Source organism: Aythya fuligula, chromosome 2, assembly GCF_009819795.1.
Source record: "Aythya fuligula isolate bAytFul2 chromosome 2, bAytFul2.pri, whole genome shotgun sequence".
NCBI lineage: Eukaryota > Metazoa > Chordata > Aves > Anseriformes > Anatidae > Aythya > Aythya fuligula.
The window spans coordinates 108965654-108982495 of NC_045560.1; the positions used below are offsets into that span (position 1 = coordinate 108965654).

At 36.4% G+C, this 16842-nt stretch overlaps 1 protein-coding gene across 2 annotated transcripts; it reads right to left on the reverse strand.

The window, feature by feature from the left end:
- Nucleotides 1-1536: 1536 nt before the first annotated feature.
- On the reverse strand, nucleotides 1537-16804 carry NDC80 (NDC80 kinetochore complex component). 2 transcript variants are annotated; one of them, XM_032183081.1, is made up of 17 exons: nucleotides 16750-16804; nucleotides 15755-15865; nucleotides 15021-15107; nucleotides 14002-14125; nucleotides 13696-13868; nucleotides 11844-11946; nucleotides 10947-11036; nucleotides 9622-9715; nucleotides 8644-8750; nucleotides 7722-7866; nucleotides 7232-7437; nucleotides 6073-6225; nucleotides 5717-5806; nucleotides 4462-4554; nucleotides 3062-3192; nucleotides 2167-2269; nucleotides 1537-1813 (listed from the first exon to the last, which is right to left on the reverse strand). In XM_032183081.1, exons 2-17 carry the CDS (start codon nucleotides 15853-15855, stop codon nucleotides 1691-1693), a joined length of 1923 nt encoding a protein of 640 aa, XP_032038972.1. In that variant the 5' UTR covers nucleotides 15856-15865; nucleotides 16750-16804; the 3' UTR covers nucleotides 1537-1690. The 2 variants fall into 2 exon arrangements, with proteins under 2 accessions (XP_032038972.1, XP_032038973.1); XM_032183082.1 differs by lacking the exon at nucleotides 16750-16804 and adding an exon at nucleotides 16430-16468.
- Between the last annotated feature and the right edge of the window lie 38 nt (nucleotides 16805-16842).

Here is a 16842-nt window from a genome sequence, read left to right on the forward strand (position 1 = left end):
AAGAATTGAGATTTGAGGAAAAAGCAAGAGTCTGTAAAGGTAAGACAAAAGAGGAAAACAGAAGAAAGCAGAAGCATTACCTGCTTGTCAGAAAGCCTTTATAGCCGTCCAATTAAAATTCCAGAATAGAACAAAAGATCAGGGATCTTGAAATTTAAATGCTGCCATAATTAAAGTGCCTAAAACAAAATACTAAGACCAGAGCCAGAAAATTCACATACTATGTTAATGAGGATAACTGAATTCCATGCAAAAGAATAGCCTAGAATTAAACAATTCAGCTTTTAACTTTCAGTCTGTGTTTGGAGGGTTTAACTTAAGCTTTGATGGGTATCTGAAAGATCTGTGTTTCACGTGAATACTTTGTCTAGAGAGTTAAGGAGCAACTTTATTTAGCTATGAGCCACCAGAAACTTCTGAATAGACTGCAGAGTTTTTGTTGATTTGAATCAGTGATTTATCACTGAACTCTATTCAAAAACCTCAAACACTTCAATACAATAGGGAATACCATCATAAATTACACCATGCAATACTTTTAAAAAAAAACCAAAAAAGAACACAGAAATATATAACAGAGCAGATAAGCAGATACTACTTCTGCTTTCTACATGGCATTGAACAAGAAAAAAGTACATGCTCAAGAGATGGGGATACATTTTCTTCAATGCATTTGGACTGGACCTCCCCATACACTAACTTTACTGCTACTTTCCCGAGGAAGAAAAAAATCCAGTATGGTCTGCCCTGCTGGTCTAGGCAAAGAATGCAGACTCATTTTAGATTATTTTCATGTATACAAGACTAGTTACATCTTCAACTGATAAGCTAGATTGCCAGAATTCACGTTGCCCTACTTAGAGTTCTCTCTAATACACATACTCAAGAAATACAGTGAGTTTTCATCTGGTGTTATAAGCACTCAGTTTTGTTTTCAAAATCTTTCATTCTCTAGATGATATACAAGACTGCCATGTAACTACTATTGATCTTTCCAGAGAGGCTTTTGCTAAAAGAAAAATAATAAAAATCTTACACATGTAAGGGAGGATGTCTCTGAGCATTTGATAGATAACAGAACAGACAGGAGACTGGAAGACATTTACATTTGGTCTTGATGGTAAATTGGAGGCTTGAGGAAGGATGTGCACCATCATATGTGCACACTAAATACATACTTATACCAGCAAACGCGCAAACTATACTCCAAAAAGGAAAGCATGACTCTCTTCTCAGTTAGCGATCTTCCAAGTGTAGAAAAGCCACTAGTTATTTTATTTTTGTCACTATCCCCTGCATTTGTGCTGTCACTTGCAGTCTTATCTGTAAGTTCATTGCAGCTGGTTATTTTTAACAGGCCGACAGTACTCACCTTACTGAACTTTACTAGAAGAGCACATATGATTTATTTATACAGGAAAAATGTGAAATTAAGTTGTTCCATAGTTGCCCTGTTATAGACATTTGTAATTTTGTATAAATACATCATAAGGAGGAAGTATAAGCAAACTTCTTTTAATCACAAATTGTTTTTAATCCTTTACTATATTTCTATTAATAAAGCAGAGGAGGTTTATGAACATTTCCTTAAAAACAATTTAGTTGTTAAAAGGATGGTTGCTTCCTGCATTTAGGACACACCACAATGGCCTCAGAAGCACAAAATTTTCATCTTCACCTTTTTGGTGAGTTACACACTTTCAGCCTTCTTTTTATAGCTGTCTAGAATTCCAGTCAAGACGGACAGTAGATCTTCAGACATGAATTCTTCGTAGTCTCTGTCAATTTTCGCATTCTGTTCATCAAGATATTTCTAGAAAAGTTACAGAAAGTTTATTAGATCTATTGTGGTCTCTATTGTACTGGTTCTGCTAAAGCATTCTGGGCAGTCATTACAGGGGTTAAGTGACTTCAGTTAAACGCTAATACAAAGGCACGGAGCAGATGCAGATTCAACCTGGCAAGATGTTACTAGTGAAATATAGTGAGCAGTTCTGATTACTTTTACCAACGTTTCGTCAATAAACTTACTAGAAACCATAGACTCAGTGCAGCGTAACTAACTGATACTTTACTGGATAGAGCAAGTTCTAATGTCCATGTGTTCAATTGCAGTTGCCGTTATCTCTAAAAAGATTTAATTTTGAATATTGAATTTCAGCTTACCTCTATAGATACTACATGAGTAGCAATCACTTCTAAAAGACGATTCAAATTATCGCCTGCTTTCCTGCTCTCTTCCGTTGTTGTTTGCATAACAATTTGATATCTGAAAAGTAAAGACATTCAGAAAATCGTGACTGTAATTCTAAAGTTCCTGACATCAACAAATTCTTTACCACGGTAGATACATCGTCATGTTTAGTCATAATTTTCCCTATTAGTATTAAGTCAGGTTAGATTTATTAACATGCAACCCAGGAGAAAAAGGACCGTATTGTGCTAACCGGTAAGAAACAGAAGTACTGTAGAGCATCACAGAGCCAGAATAATCTTTACGGAATTTAGACTGTAAAATATGGTTGTATATATTGGTAAATATATTAGTGTAATATATTGGTAAACTAACTCTTATCTTTACTACAACCACGAGTCACAGAGGTTGGAAGTGACCTCTGGAGGTCGTTTTGTCCAATCTCCCTGCTCAAGCAGGACCATACAGGGTAGGCTGCCCAGGACCACATCCAGGCATCTTTTCAAGATGTTCAAGAAGGAGACTCCACAACCTGTCTGGATAGCCTCTGTGACAGAGGTGCTGCCTGGTGTTCAGAGGGAGACTTGAGTTCCAGTTTGTGCCCATTGCCTCGTGCCCTGTCACTGGGCACCATTGAAAAGAACCTGGCTGCATCATATGGAAAAAGCACATGGAAATCAGGAGTGCTGATGAAAATATGCTTGCAAAAATAAGTGTCGAGAAGAAAGGTATTTTAACTGTGAATTTGTCAAACTAATATACCAAGATGGATACCCACTCAAAGAATTTTTCATTAGGACTTGAGAGAATGTCTTTATCCACTCCCCCACATAATCCACACAAACAACTAGAAGTCATAGGCCTTACTGTCGTTGAATATCATGCAGTTCATTTGTGGCTTCACTGAGACCTTCATTGATACCACTTTCAAGTAGTTGTTTATGCTTCTCTAACAATTCCAGTTCATTTGCACATTTTCGCTCCTCTTCTTCTGCCTCCTGTAAATATTAGTAAAAAATCACATATTTTAGGAAAAATTAGATTGTTTTTCCACTGTATATTATTCATCCTGATAGTTGAATTAGGAATTCATGACACATGGAACTTCACACTCAGAACTCAAAAAAACAAAACCAATCACAAACCAAAAAAACAACCCAAGAAAAACTCCCTCTCACCCCCTACTCAACCCTAATGTTTCAGGTATTTTCTGTATCTTCTGCCATTCAAAGCCAACTTCACCTTCTTATTTTTCTAACAAAATTTCAACATCTGCGTTGCTGCTGTCTTCCCTTCAAAAATCATTTCAAAGAGATATATGTATTTTCTCCCTAAATAGCTTAGAAATAGAACTTGCAGACAACTGTTTTTAGGTTTTGACTACAAAAAGACTTTTCCCTTTTGCCTCCGAAAGGTATGTAGGAAACATAAGTAATCATCTATCCAAGGAGACTGACACTATTGACCATATATTAGTACAATCAAATGCACAAAACCAAAGCCAATTCCCCCATCATTAAAACATTTAATTCTGGTAAATTACTGAAACATAATACTTCAAAAACACTAATACTGAAGTTTTATGGATAGTATATTAAAAGTTACAAGAGAAATTACACAACTATGTTCTATTATAGCCATCCAGATGTTATTGAGTATTTTATGAGTTTGTCTTAAAAGAAAGGTGCATGTAGTGACATGGTTCAAAAGCTAAATTTCAGGAATTTTTGAAAGCTGTAAACTAAACCAATTGCTTCCACCCACCTAAGCAGTGTAACTGCTGGCGGGAAGAACAAATACAAAAAAATATTATATCATTTAATATTTGGCTAAAAGAACATTAAGCGTATGTTTTCTTCAATATTTAATGTGGTTACAGGTTTACTACAAACTATAAGCTTATTTACTATATACAAAGCTTAAAAAAGGTAGACCCTATTAACTCTAAAGTGAGTTTAAAGCAAGTTTTGAGACATCTTATGGTCAGGAGATGGACATAACTGTTTTATTACTGGTTGTAGTAGCTTATGATTTATTTTGGCTCTGCCAAAGTATGCCATGATCTTAGGAGAAAGTGGAAACTAACTCTTTAGATAATCCCACATTAGTTCTGAAAAGAATAAGAGAACATTGTATCATCTGCAAGAGGTGTGGTCAAAGGTTCAAAACAAACAGGAAAGCAAAACAAAATCTTACATATAAATACAAAGATTAAGGATAAGGATATCATTAGTCATAATTGCTATCAATATACAGAAAAGTTTTACCTTTAGCTTCTGATGGTAAAGATCATCCAGCTTTTCTGCTTCTTCTTTCAGTGCTTTCACACTACTTTTCTTTTCCACTACCATTGCATTCATCTAGAACGAAAATGCAACTAAGAAAATATAATGCAAAATGAATTCCTACCTATATCTCTATGCTGTCGTAGACAACACATTAGCCATGAAACACTGTTAAATCAGGTCTGGTCAAAACAGAAATAACTTTTATGATAGCAGGCTGTATGGTGTTTTGTTTTGGATAAATGGCTAAAGTGGCATTGGTAACACCGATGTTTTTGATATTGCTCAGCACCACTTGCGCAACTTGGCTATTGCCAAGGGTCAATCCACACCCCAAGTGCTAATGCAAAGAACTGTAAGTGACATTTGGTATCTATACAATCATATCTTTTGCCACAGAATACTAATTTCACAGGGAGAGGGGGATAAAAAAATAAACACACTATCTTTGGTGCATACAACGCTAATAAAAGTTTATTTGCATTACATCTGAAAATATGTTGGGCTAGAAATGAAAGTTCTTCTAGAAGAGTAGGTTTTGAATACATAGCTGCAAGTTTTCAATGTCAGCTATGTATGGTTTAGAAAAATACTAACATACTTTTAATACTTCAGTTGATTTCAACAAAACCTTACTGACTCTGAGCAAAAAAAAAGAAAAGTAAATAAAATTGGGGCTTTATATGTTCTGAAAGAGTAACCCATAATCTTGAACATTAACAAAGGTTTTTGGAAATCTCTATACAATGTTTAGCAAATATTTAATGATCTAATTTTTGTGCTAGTAACAGGGGGTTTTGTTTGGTTTGCTTGGCATTGTCAAACAATTGGTGCATTAAGTTTTTCATGTGACAGCACACTAGATGACCAGAAATTATCCTCCTTCCAATCCATACTGAATCCAGTATTGCTAAAAATCTTCCTATTTACAACATGCCAGTGATAAGCCACACAATAGAATAGAATTGATAGTTTACTAAGAACAGCTCTTTCAAAATTTTTATGATCAAATGTGTAGCTGCATTACTTTCAGCATAGGGAGCACAACTATTTCAACCAACATAGGGAGACCCTAATTCTCATAAAAGCTTTCAATAACAAAAAACAATTAACATAGCTAAAGCAGTTTTCTCACAGCTTCCCAAAAATCACACAGTTCACCCATGCAAGAGGTCAAAAGGGACCAGCAGACAACATTATGGTATCTTGGTACTACTTTTCATTAACCAATATATACCTGTACCAAAGCATCCTCCAAACTCATTTTCTTATCAGTAGCTTTCTTAATTTCTTCTTCAGTCTGTCTTATGATCTTCAGAAGGGGAGCCTGTAATACACACACAAGAAAATCTAGCTAATGCAATTTGCTAGTTTAAACTAAGTTATTTCTTTCTCCAGTTTTTAAACTTAGGCTGCTGTACCCTCCAATACTAAATTTTCTTCCTATACCAGAAGGTAGCTATGACAATTCATCACAGAAGCTTTTCACTGCAATTTCATGGGGAGTTTAAGAGAGACTTTCCCTACTTTTCCAAAGAAACACTAGCATTTCCTCGTGAGCGGTAAGAGGTATTCAGTGTTGACTCTACTTACCTTAATCTGAGTTCTATAAGTGTCTAGGCAACTTGATCCTGCCTCAGGATTAAAGTGAATCTTGAAGTCATGGCCTTCAGAATTCTCAGCACTTCTTGGAATTAATTTCAGCTTTCGAGCCAGTTTATGATACTCTGCCAGCTGTGTTTCAATCTGTTCAGAAGTGAAAAGTGAAAAAATCATAGAAGAAAGACAAAGTGAAAAGCTTTGCAAAAAGTATTTGTACGGTTATTTTAAACAGGTTTCTAACTTGCTCTGCACTAATAGAATTCTAAGGCATGCCACAGTACAAAAGAGCTGTATGTATTAGCATTCCAGCAGTTTGCACTCTTTGGAGTAAGAGCTGCTTTAGGAATCTGAGCTTATCCTACAAGATTTCTCAGTGTGTATGGGCAAGACTGCATGGTTTCGCCTATGGTTTTCCCTACTTCCGTATTTTTTCTGCTTCAACCTTTTGAGGATTAGTTGATAGGAAAGGAGAAAAGTGCTTAGAAATAATACAAATTGCTAAACCAATCATCAGTCATCATGTCGATATGCTTTCTCTCGTTGGTTTTGCCAGGATGTTACATAGCCATATAACCTAACATACTTTAACTTCACCATATCTACAGACAAGGTTATTAAATGCTTAAATTTCTGATTTTCTGCCATTTATATCAAGTGTTAAGTATTTTTTCCAGTTTTATGTGTTTCATAGTTGTACAATATGAGGAGTTTAATACCAAGTGCTTGAGAAAGCACAACCTGCCAAATGCAAAAGATATTTGAAACAAATGCGGGTTTTATTTTATCTTATTTTTCTATGTAGCGAAGCAGCAGTTTTAAACTCTCGCCACTTACAGGGCTGCCTCTCTTCATTCTGGGTAAAAGGGAATAAATTCAGCCCTTAAAGTCCTTCTATTAGAATTTCCACATAAGGTGCCAGTCTGTCCGTAAACACACGCAGATACTGATTCAAAGCACTAGTTTTGCAGTCCTTGTTGTGACGTCTTAACAGAATCTATTTCAGGCTAACGTTACCAAAGCTCTTCAGTTAAGACATATCTATGCTGTTCTAAAATCATTTAGCAAAGTTAGCAATAGCTCAAGTCCCAGGCTTAAGCTCACATCATGAATACTGATAGTCATCTCCCATTACGGCAGGGTTTTCACATACCGCCTCTTTACTTCTAGCATATTTTAGCTCTTCATTCCACAGTTGATGTTGTTCTTCTTCCAGCTCCTTAGTCAGCTTGTTAATGGTTTGCTGTAACTCATTTCTCTCATGATTTATTCTCTCGATATCCGCAACTGAGTACTTCTGGTTATCAAAGATGTGCTGGAGCCGGGCATTCTCCTGCTTCATTGCTTCTACTTCCATTTCTAAGTTCATAAACCATTTGTTTACATCAGTGTAAAAATATTAGACTATATAGTTAAGCCTTATCCCTGTATTTTTATGAGTAAATACTACCTGTATTTCATTTCTCTAGCTTGCCAACAACCGTAAGCCCAAATTCTCTTTAATTAACAATAAATTTTGCAAAGTTTATTTGTAGCATTGGCATACACAATAAATATCACACTCTTGCCTGAAGCTGTTTTGAAACTATTTTTTTAAACTTACTTGTTGCTTCACTAATCATTTATGACCACAGTCAACTTACCTGCTGCCTCAACTTCCTCATTAACACCTTTCATTTTCTGATCAAGGATGTTTGTATGAGATTCCAGATTAGCCAGATAAGCCTGGTATTTCTGAACATCTGCTTGAAAAGAAGATCTCAGCTTTCGTAGTGATACTAACCGGTCCTAGTAAAAACAGATGGAAAGAACAAAGAGTAAAATTAGCCTAAAATAATCATCTTACTTTCCAGTCAAGATGGTAGAACAATTACAATCAATTTTAATAGTATGAAATTGAAGAACTTTTATTATTATTTTTTTTATTTGTGACAGCTGACTCAAGTTAAAGTCTTATAGACTATATAAGAATAATAGCAAGAGAGGCTGAAAAGCCTAAGTACCTTAAATCTTTTATTTCAGCATTTAAAGCTTTCATTTGCATTAGGCACTAAAAATTGCATTAGGCATTAAGAAAGTCGCATAAAGAAAGTTCTTACTGCAGGAAATTCACAACTTAGGTATAAAATAATACACAAAAGGCAGATAAAAGGGCAAGGAAAGTGGGAAGACATGTAAATTTTGCACAGCAGACAGGAGTCTGTTTGCCAGCTGCACAGCTGCTAAACTATTTTTAGTCTCAGGATGTATTAAAACCAGAAGCCACTTTTTCTAACAAAGTATTTCCCCTAGAATATATTTTTACTAATTGCTACCACTGAATCTTGTGCTTTCATCCACTAAAGTTCTCATACCAACATTTTTGGCAAAGACACTAGATTCTGTTCTACTAGAATAGTATAGAATACATAATAACCAAGTCTAATTGGTATCTTATAAAGCATTGAAAATAATTTTCCATTTTTATGATGTATAACCAGACTCTTTCTACAGAATAATGACAAAAAGGTTAAGTAATTGAAAAGTCAAGCCCCCCACGTACACAAGGACAGACAGTTTACTAACCGGCTCACTTTCCCTTTCTTTTTCTAGTCTTGCAATTTCTTCATGAAGTCTTTTGTTTTCTGCTGCTAAGCCTTCTATCTGGAATTCATCTATATTAAATAAATCCTCTGCAGCGGGGTGAGAAGAAAGTGGGGTTATAAATTAGTCTCACTGTATATCACCATCTATTCAGAATATCTGAGCAATTGTCTTTGCCTCAGCACAGTGAATATGTTACCTGAACAACTATTTTAAATAGAAAACTAAGAAAAACTATAAAAAAGATTTTACTACAAACAGGCAACAGAACAAGCCAAACATTTTTTTGCGCTTATAAGATTACAAATCACTCCTGGGATGTCAGTTTCCAAACTCCCATAAAACCCACGTGATAGGACAGTGGTGGTTAGACAAGTTTCCTCTGTTCCAGTTTTACAAGTTCAGCATATTTGTATACTCCTTTCTCATCCACGTGCTTCCTTGCATCTTGAGACTTCCTTTACTTCCCTCAGTCTTTGCCAAAAAATGACTTGATTAATTTTTCCTACTGATATGTTACCAGATAAGATACATGAATCATATATGGGAATCTTTGCAACAGTTTAGAACTCATGGTTTTCAGAGCTTTTAGAAGAAGCTGAACTTTCTTTCTTATCAAATGTGCAGTCTATGGCTTTTTGTTTAAATAAAAATTCTGTCAGATAGAAACCAGAGTATTTGCACAGATGGGATTTGCATCTGAGGAACAGCATATGGCTTTTCTATTAGAAAGCCATTGAAAACATTAGGGTTACATGTGTACATCTGAGAGCAGAACACATCCTGTATATCTTTACTGATAACAACGCATGAAAAGAAGAAAATCAAGGCGGTGCAACTGAGGTACTTGGGAATTCTACATTCCTTCACATCAGATCATTTTTACTTGTAAACTAAGCAAAGCTCATGTTAGGAGAAAAACAACAAAATAAAATACTTTATTAAAACATGAAAACTTACTTAATTTTGACTGCACTTCTGCATCCAATTCTTCAAACGTATCTCCTCCTTTCATGAAGTGATCATAACACTTCACAACGTACTCCATGAAAAGCTGAGAACAATTTTAAAAGTTTTCATGAAGATTCAAAGGATTGTAAAATAGCTAGGTAGTCTCAATCTATTCGACTAGTGGAATTAAACAGCTGATGATAAAAATATCTTCCAATGGTTGACTGCACTTCTTTCTGTAGAAAAATACCTTTTTTCCCCCTTTAATCATAAAATCGTAAGACTACATCTAGACAGAAGGTATTTGGAAACACTTCACACATTTCTCAGGGATACTTAACAAGAGTAGTAGGTAAGTAATTCATGATCTTGGAGTATATCATTCTCTGAAGCTAGGTAATAGAAACTGTAGTTCTGTTTAATGCACCTTGTAGGTAAATATACTTTATAAAGTATACTTTATACTTTATAAATTATACTTTAGATGTGCAGATGGTAGAGAATTACTCCTAGAATTAGAGGAACGTTACCCAACAATAATTTGCTGGAGACTTTCTTTCAGCAACTATACTGGTACTCTAAATTTTGTTTTAATATGTGTTTTACGTGCATATGTATGAGTGCATAAACGCATTCACTTTAACAGCATTTTTCCTTGTCTACCGTCAGGTTTGTAACCTTGATCCAAAATCCCAAATTCTGACCCCCCACCCTTCCTTCAATTTTCTTAATTAAATCTGACACATCATAACATCCCTTTCCAAATCTTCAACTGTGAGTTGAAAGAGTTAAAACTGAATAGTACCAGTAAAATGTGATAAAACAAAGCTTGCAAGCTGCTGGATTTCTAAGTGCCTGAGTTACATTGCCACCTATTTTGTAGCTAAACATTACTACAAGTTTTTAAATGGTAATCTGAATAGATATCAACAGGAGCCACATTTACAGTTAAGTAACTATCTTTACACTGTACTGCTGTTAACCACAGAAGACCTGAGTGCTAAAGAGAGATATACCTGAGATCCAATTAAGACAACAAACAGCATAATGACTCCCTTTCTCCACAAGGGAAACAGATACATAGCAACTCAGCATAAGACATTTCAATTTAATACCCAGTCTTGACTGGCCAGGATGCCTGCTCAGGAAGCAAGTTGAACAGGCTTTTTATATAATGCTATTACACTTCCTAGAGAGCTCTAAATATAAAATGGAAAAGAATATACAAATACAGTTCAGTTCAGACTATTCTATCATACTTGAATTGTTGTGTTACAGCATATGGCAAAATTCAGTTGAACAATTCTGCTAATCATTTACATTTTTCACAGTACCTTGTTATGTACAATTCCGTCATCTGTCTCTCCTCCCCAGTTCTGTCCATCATCAAATGACGATGAATTTTCCCTCATGGCAGAATATAACTGAAAGGCACATGTTGAGATACAAAGAATTTTGAATATCTCCATTAGTTGTCATATTAGGTTTATATTCATAAAAGTCATAGTAACATCAGCTTAGGATTTCAGCAAGCAATGTGTAAGGGTGCTGCCAATCACACCAGAGTAACATGCCCTATGTTTTGTTAGCTGAAAGCACCAGTGAAAAGGCATTAACTGGACTATTAACACTGCCAAATTGCCTTGGTAAGCTAAATGTATACTATCAGCAAATAATTGATGGGATTTTCAAGTGTATACAATTTAGCAGTGTTGAAACTCTGTCAAAGACTCCAAACTTGGTTCAGACCTGAGCTGGAAACAGTGCATTGCCACTATTAAAAGACATAAGCATACAAGAACACTCTGTGCAAACAATCGCATGACACTGGAATAATTGCTATTGAAAATTCCATCCTTAAACTTCAAATTTAGCAGAAGATGGTAGCTATCATATGAAGTTCAGCACAAAAGATGCTTGATTATACTTATAAACTTATCACATTTCTATATATGTAAATATATAGAAATGTAAAAAGCCATTTTTCCTCACACAAATATATCCAGTGCACAAAGTCACAAAAACAAAATTTTAAATCATAATATTATATTAAAAACTTCAGTTTCTTCAGTTTACTAAAAGTAAGGACTGAATGGCAAGTAAGAATACCTATTTTTTTTTTCACATATATAAAAAAAGAAAGTTTTTAGAACACCATTAAGACATCAGGATTGAAACCAACATTCCAGCCTGAAAAGTGGAAATATTTTGCTTAAGAACTCAGGTGCTACCTTGACACAGTCGGTTAACCAAACCAAAGCTATCATGATCTGAGGCCATGTGTGTGGAGCTCCCACTGTGTACATGGAGCTCTTCGACAAAGCAAAAGGGTACCTACAGGGGAAAAAAAAAAAAAACAACAACATTTTTAATAGCTGTTGAAAACAAGTAACTAAAACCAGCACGTTTCTACATTTAGATCAAGCCACACAAGGAAGAACAAACTCAATTGTACTTTATACTGTACATCAAGAGGTCTAATATCACAGTATGTTATTCCATTATCATGGGTTTCTCATTCTGTAATGGAATTAAATGCTTTTTCTTTTTCATAGGCAGAGAAAAGGAACAATTAGGGCCTCATACAAAGAAGCGTGCACTATTAGCTTCTTAGTCTTTTCCTACAGAGTTTACTATGTTGCCTTGGGTCTTGGTAGCAAGTGCCTTAGATCAGATTGTCTTTCTCAAAGACCTCAAAATGGAAGACAACAAACACAAAAGAGGGAATAATAGTTTGGTGGATGCTTAATCCACTGGATGTTCAAGCCTGGAGTTCCTAACACATGAGAACAACAACTGAGATGCAGGAGTCCTATTCTTATAAAGCAAGATCCTTACCTCTTGGGTCAAATGCACTTCGAAAACAGAAGAGCACCTGACAATGAGCTTTGGGCCACACAATAACAAAAAACAATTTCAGGACAGCTTAATATCAAAGTATTAATATTACCCATAAATACGGGACACGCAAAGGCAATACTACTAACTACAGGCATCCTCTCAAAGTCTTCTACAAATCAATGAACAGAAGTGCCGATGTTATTCCATCTTTCAACCGACAGCTGCACCAAGTCATTTTAAGGGCATAGGACAAGAAGCCACTGATACAGTGACAGTTCCAAATAAATGCTCGTGAACCTCTCAACTTGAAGACCTTTTAAAAATGAATTATTTACATCAATTTTCTAGCTCTCAAAAGACTTTTTGAAGTGAGTTTTCAAAATAACTTTTAATCAGGGATTACGCTCCTGGTGCAGCAGAATAAGGCCTCTTGAGAGCACTTCCTTTTCAATATTTCAGCTAGGGCAGCAATTTCATATGTTACAGATTAAAACAAAGCTTTATTAAAATACTGAGAAGTAAACAGAACAGACATGAATACACCTACGGAACCCTGGCACACCATCATGGATTCAAGTCTACAGAAGCTGAAAGCAGTCGACTTTTCTGAGACTGAAAATTAAACATTAACTATGTGCAGTGGATTTTTCTTCTTGGAAAGTGTTGGTGCATTCATGATACCAAACACTTACTGTATAAAATCATATTCAAAATAAAACTCCCAGCTATTTGGTGGTGTTTTAACCTCAGCAGCATTTTTATTAATTCTGTCCCCCTGCTTGAAATGTACAATGAAAGAACTTACAGGAAAAAATGACTCAACTAAATAAAAAGGAGCCAACAATCTGAAATTGTTTTCAGTGCTTGGATTTGATCAGAATGTGCCTGAAAAGTCTGTCATAAGCTACCAATTAAGACGAAGCCTGCAGTTTTCATTCAAGAAAGTGGTCTTTCAAAATCCAATACTAATAAAGGTCATGAATTACGTTTTAATTTACAAAGCAAGCTTCCAAGAGCAGAAGTAGCTTTGCAACTTCAAATAGAAAATGTACAATCTTGAAACGAGTGAGTAAACTTAGAGCTATACAAAAAAAGTGAAGCAAAATAATCACAACATTGTAGTTTCATAGTTGAATCTGAATAAAGAAGCCTATCCATTCTTTACAGGTGTAGTTCAGAATCCTTGGGATTAACTTCTAGCATTGCCATATCTGTTTAGCACAGTAACAATAAGAATCTTACCCAAGCTCTTTAAAAACTCTAGGAATTTCCTCTTCAAATTTCGAGTCAGGCAGCTCATAAGAAGGGCAGAGAAATCCATAGATAAAAGTGAAGATTTTTAAAAAGTCCTTTGCAGATGGAGACTGTAGGGTTTTCATGGAGATGTTATGAGCATAACCATTGTCAACAAGAAACTGAGAAAAAAGATATGTAAAGTAACATATTAGTCAAAAATAAAATCTGAAGTCAAAACCATGAAAACAATATATCTTTATTAGTTATTTTTTATGCCTAATAACAAATTTTTAAAATAATTAAACAAGTTACCTCACAAAGCTGTTTGATAGATTGTTGGATGAATGCCTTGTCATTAACTGGCCTGGGATCCTTGATCTTTTCTGTTCCAAACACACCATACTGACTGTTGCGTGAACCTCCAGCCCCACTAGTTCTAAGAACAAAAAAATATTTACACTTCTTGTGACAATAAACAGAAACAGTTCTTCAGTAAGTCCTTACTATATATATTTTAATGTTTCTTTTACATTTGTTGTACAAAGGAATACAACTAAGATGACAAAACATCAACCTGGAAGCCACGCTGCCCACATACAGAAGGATTACTACTTCCTAGATTAATATTTTCTTCAGTGTATTAAACAGAAGTGTTTTACAAAGCAGAAAAATAAACTAGAAGGTGAAGAAACAAAATATAGGTGGCTGAAAATAAAAACTAAAATATTCAAGGAGTATTTAAAAGGTTCCCTGGAACAGGGGGATCCAGTGAAAGGGGATACTCATAGGCATCAGAACACAGAAAGCCATGAACTAAGATGAAAGGCGATAGGATTTTGGAAGGTTTGTCTCTCAGAGTAAAGAAACTAAGACAGAATACTGATATGATTCTCAATTTGCAAGATCAGTACCTCACTTAATCTTGGTTTAGCATTTTTTTTTTTTTTAAATCTTTCTGAAGACGACATTGTTTTCCTGAGCTGAGGAGACAGAATAAAGCTAGATAGTCAGAATACTACTGTAAGACTGATCAAAATCTGCTATTAAAAACAAGTCCCAGGGTTGCTTTGAGGTGGATTGTTCTTCCTTAAACAGGCTAATGTCTCGAGCAGCTTTTAAGTTCTGGATTGCATACTTCTCCCCTCAAAATACCAAGAGAAAGAAGAGATTTCTAATCAGTTCCTCCTCCACAATATTGTTATTTAGTGATCAGCGTGCAGAAAGGTCTCAGATCCACTATTGCCTGTAGTGAAAATCTGACAAGGAAGAAAAGATGCCATGGGATTGTTATTGTTTTAATTTACAGCACAAAGAACTAAAGCTGTCAATACCTCTTCCCAAAAAAGCTAACTTTTCTTTCCGAAGCTCCAGACATTGGTTTGCTCATGCTCAGCTTCCCAAACGTTCCTCTGTCTTTCCTGAGGGATAAGAAGAATCAAAGTGACTATTTCTACCATTTCATCTTTTACTCACACAAAACTGCAAGTACATTCATTTAAGTCTAAGGACACTCATCGTGTAGCAGTGCCTTAGAAACATCAACTGATTTTAATGCATTATTTGTCCGTTATTAAAGCTACTTTTGCAAGAAGTTTTATAAGTACACATTTTATACATACACCCAAGCACCTTCTAACAAGTATGCAAGGAAAAGCATTATAACGTGAAACATACCACAGACATACAAGTAGATCAAAGTTTTATCTTAAGTTATATGCTGACCATACCACATATGCACATATGACACTAGTTCTATGTCTGTAGATCTTTAAAACAAAGAAAACAAAACCCCAACCAAAGATAAAACAAAACAAAACAAGAAAAGTGTTTTTCAGAACTAGAGAGTTTTAAACTCATAATCACTCCAGCAGTAGGAGGCATATGTATGGAGTTAAGCAAGAGGTTTTTTGAACAACCAGAGTACTTCTGCAGATATCCTTGGCTGCAGGTAGCTTTCTTCTCCCTGCTTCAATCTTCCAGTGTCTACTCACACACTCAAACAGCAGCAAATCTTCAGGGACTTAGGCTTCACATACACATTCTTAGCAACATGATCAACACTTACATCTGAGGTGTTTGAAGACCCATCTTGTTGTTGTCCTGCACTCTCAGTACCATCGTAGATTGCCGACTACTACTCCCCGCAATACTTGAGCTCCGTCTCATTGTGAATGAGCTGTAAATCACAATCTGTCAGTAGTGGAGAGTCTCTGCTCTGAGAATACTTGCGTTTTTGCAGACACCACAATGACTTTTTAAGGGGGTCAGAATATGCAAGTGGAACTGTATGTTGGACCAACAAACTTGCAACAGGAAAACCATTTCTAGACACATTAGCTTCTTTTAAAAATACAGTTAAAGAATTAAAAGCAGCAAGGCACACCTGATGCCACGTAGCAGCAGCCACAGCCTTTTATGATTATTTTAGCGACAAAACCCGCTATTTTGTTCCAAACCCGCTATTATGCCTTTATTTATATCTGCCCATTTTCAGCTGCAAGCTCCAAAAGCAGAAGAGCTGCACAAGTTCCTCAGTGCAGACAGCTAGAAGGAAAACCACCGCAGCAGTGTCCTGCAAATGATCTGTCGGAGAGTGCAGTAACTGGAAAGGCCACGCAATATTACAGGTCTTCAGGCTACATATGTAAGATTGATAAAGGTCAAACTGGAAGCCCTGAACTGTCTCCACAGGGGTGTTAGATGGAAAATATAGATAAAGTAAGCTAGTGAAAAGCGTTACCTTCTGCCCTCCGTAGAGGGCGTATATTATTTACAGAGGGGGCTCAGAGCAGCCCCTACCCAGCCCCCTACGCTTCAGATATCACCAGAAGAGATCGCGAGGGCGCGATAAATCGCGACACGCCACGAACAGGGCAGACGTTGGGCCGCGGCCCTCATCTCCCGGGGGCGGCCGCCTCATCCTCCCCCCTCACACCCAGCGAGCCCGGCCAACGGCTGGCACCCGGCCCCGCCGCGTTACCACCGGAGAAAATGGCGGCCCCCATCCCCGCGCCCCCCACCCCGGGCAGGGCCCGGGCACAGCCGCCGCCCGCCCGTTACCGCTAACGGCGCCGCCTCCTTCTTCCCCGTTTTCAAATCCGCCCGCCGCGTGACGTCACACGGGAAAAGGCAGGGCGAAGCTCGCCGCCGTTC

Excerpts from the sequence above, each read along its gene's own strand:
- NDC80 (XM_032183081.1), bottom strand. The coding sequence starts at position 15,855 with ATGAGACGGAGCTCAAGTATTGCGGGGAGTAGTAGTCGGCAATCTACG. Across the intron at positions 11,037-11,843 it reads GGTTAACCGACTGTGTCAAG|TTATATTCTGCCATGAGGGA; the intron begins GTAGCACCTGAG and ends TGTGCCTTTCAG. Across the intron at positions 7,867-8,643 it reads AAGAAAGGGAAAGTGAGCCG|GACCGGTTAGTATCACTACG; the intron begins GTTAGTAAACTG and ends TGTTTTTACTAG.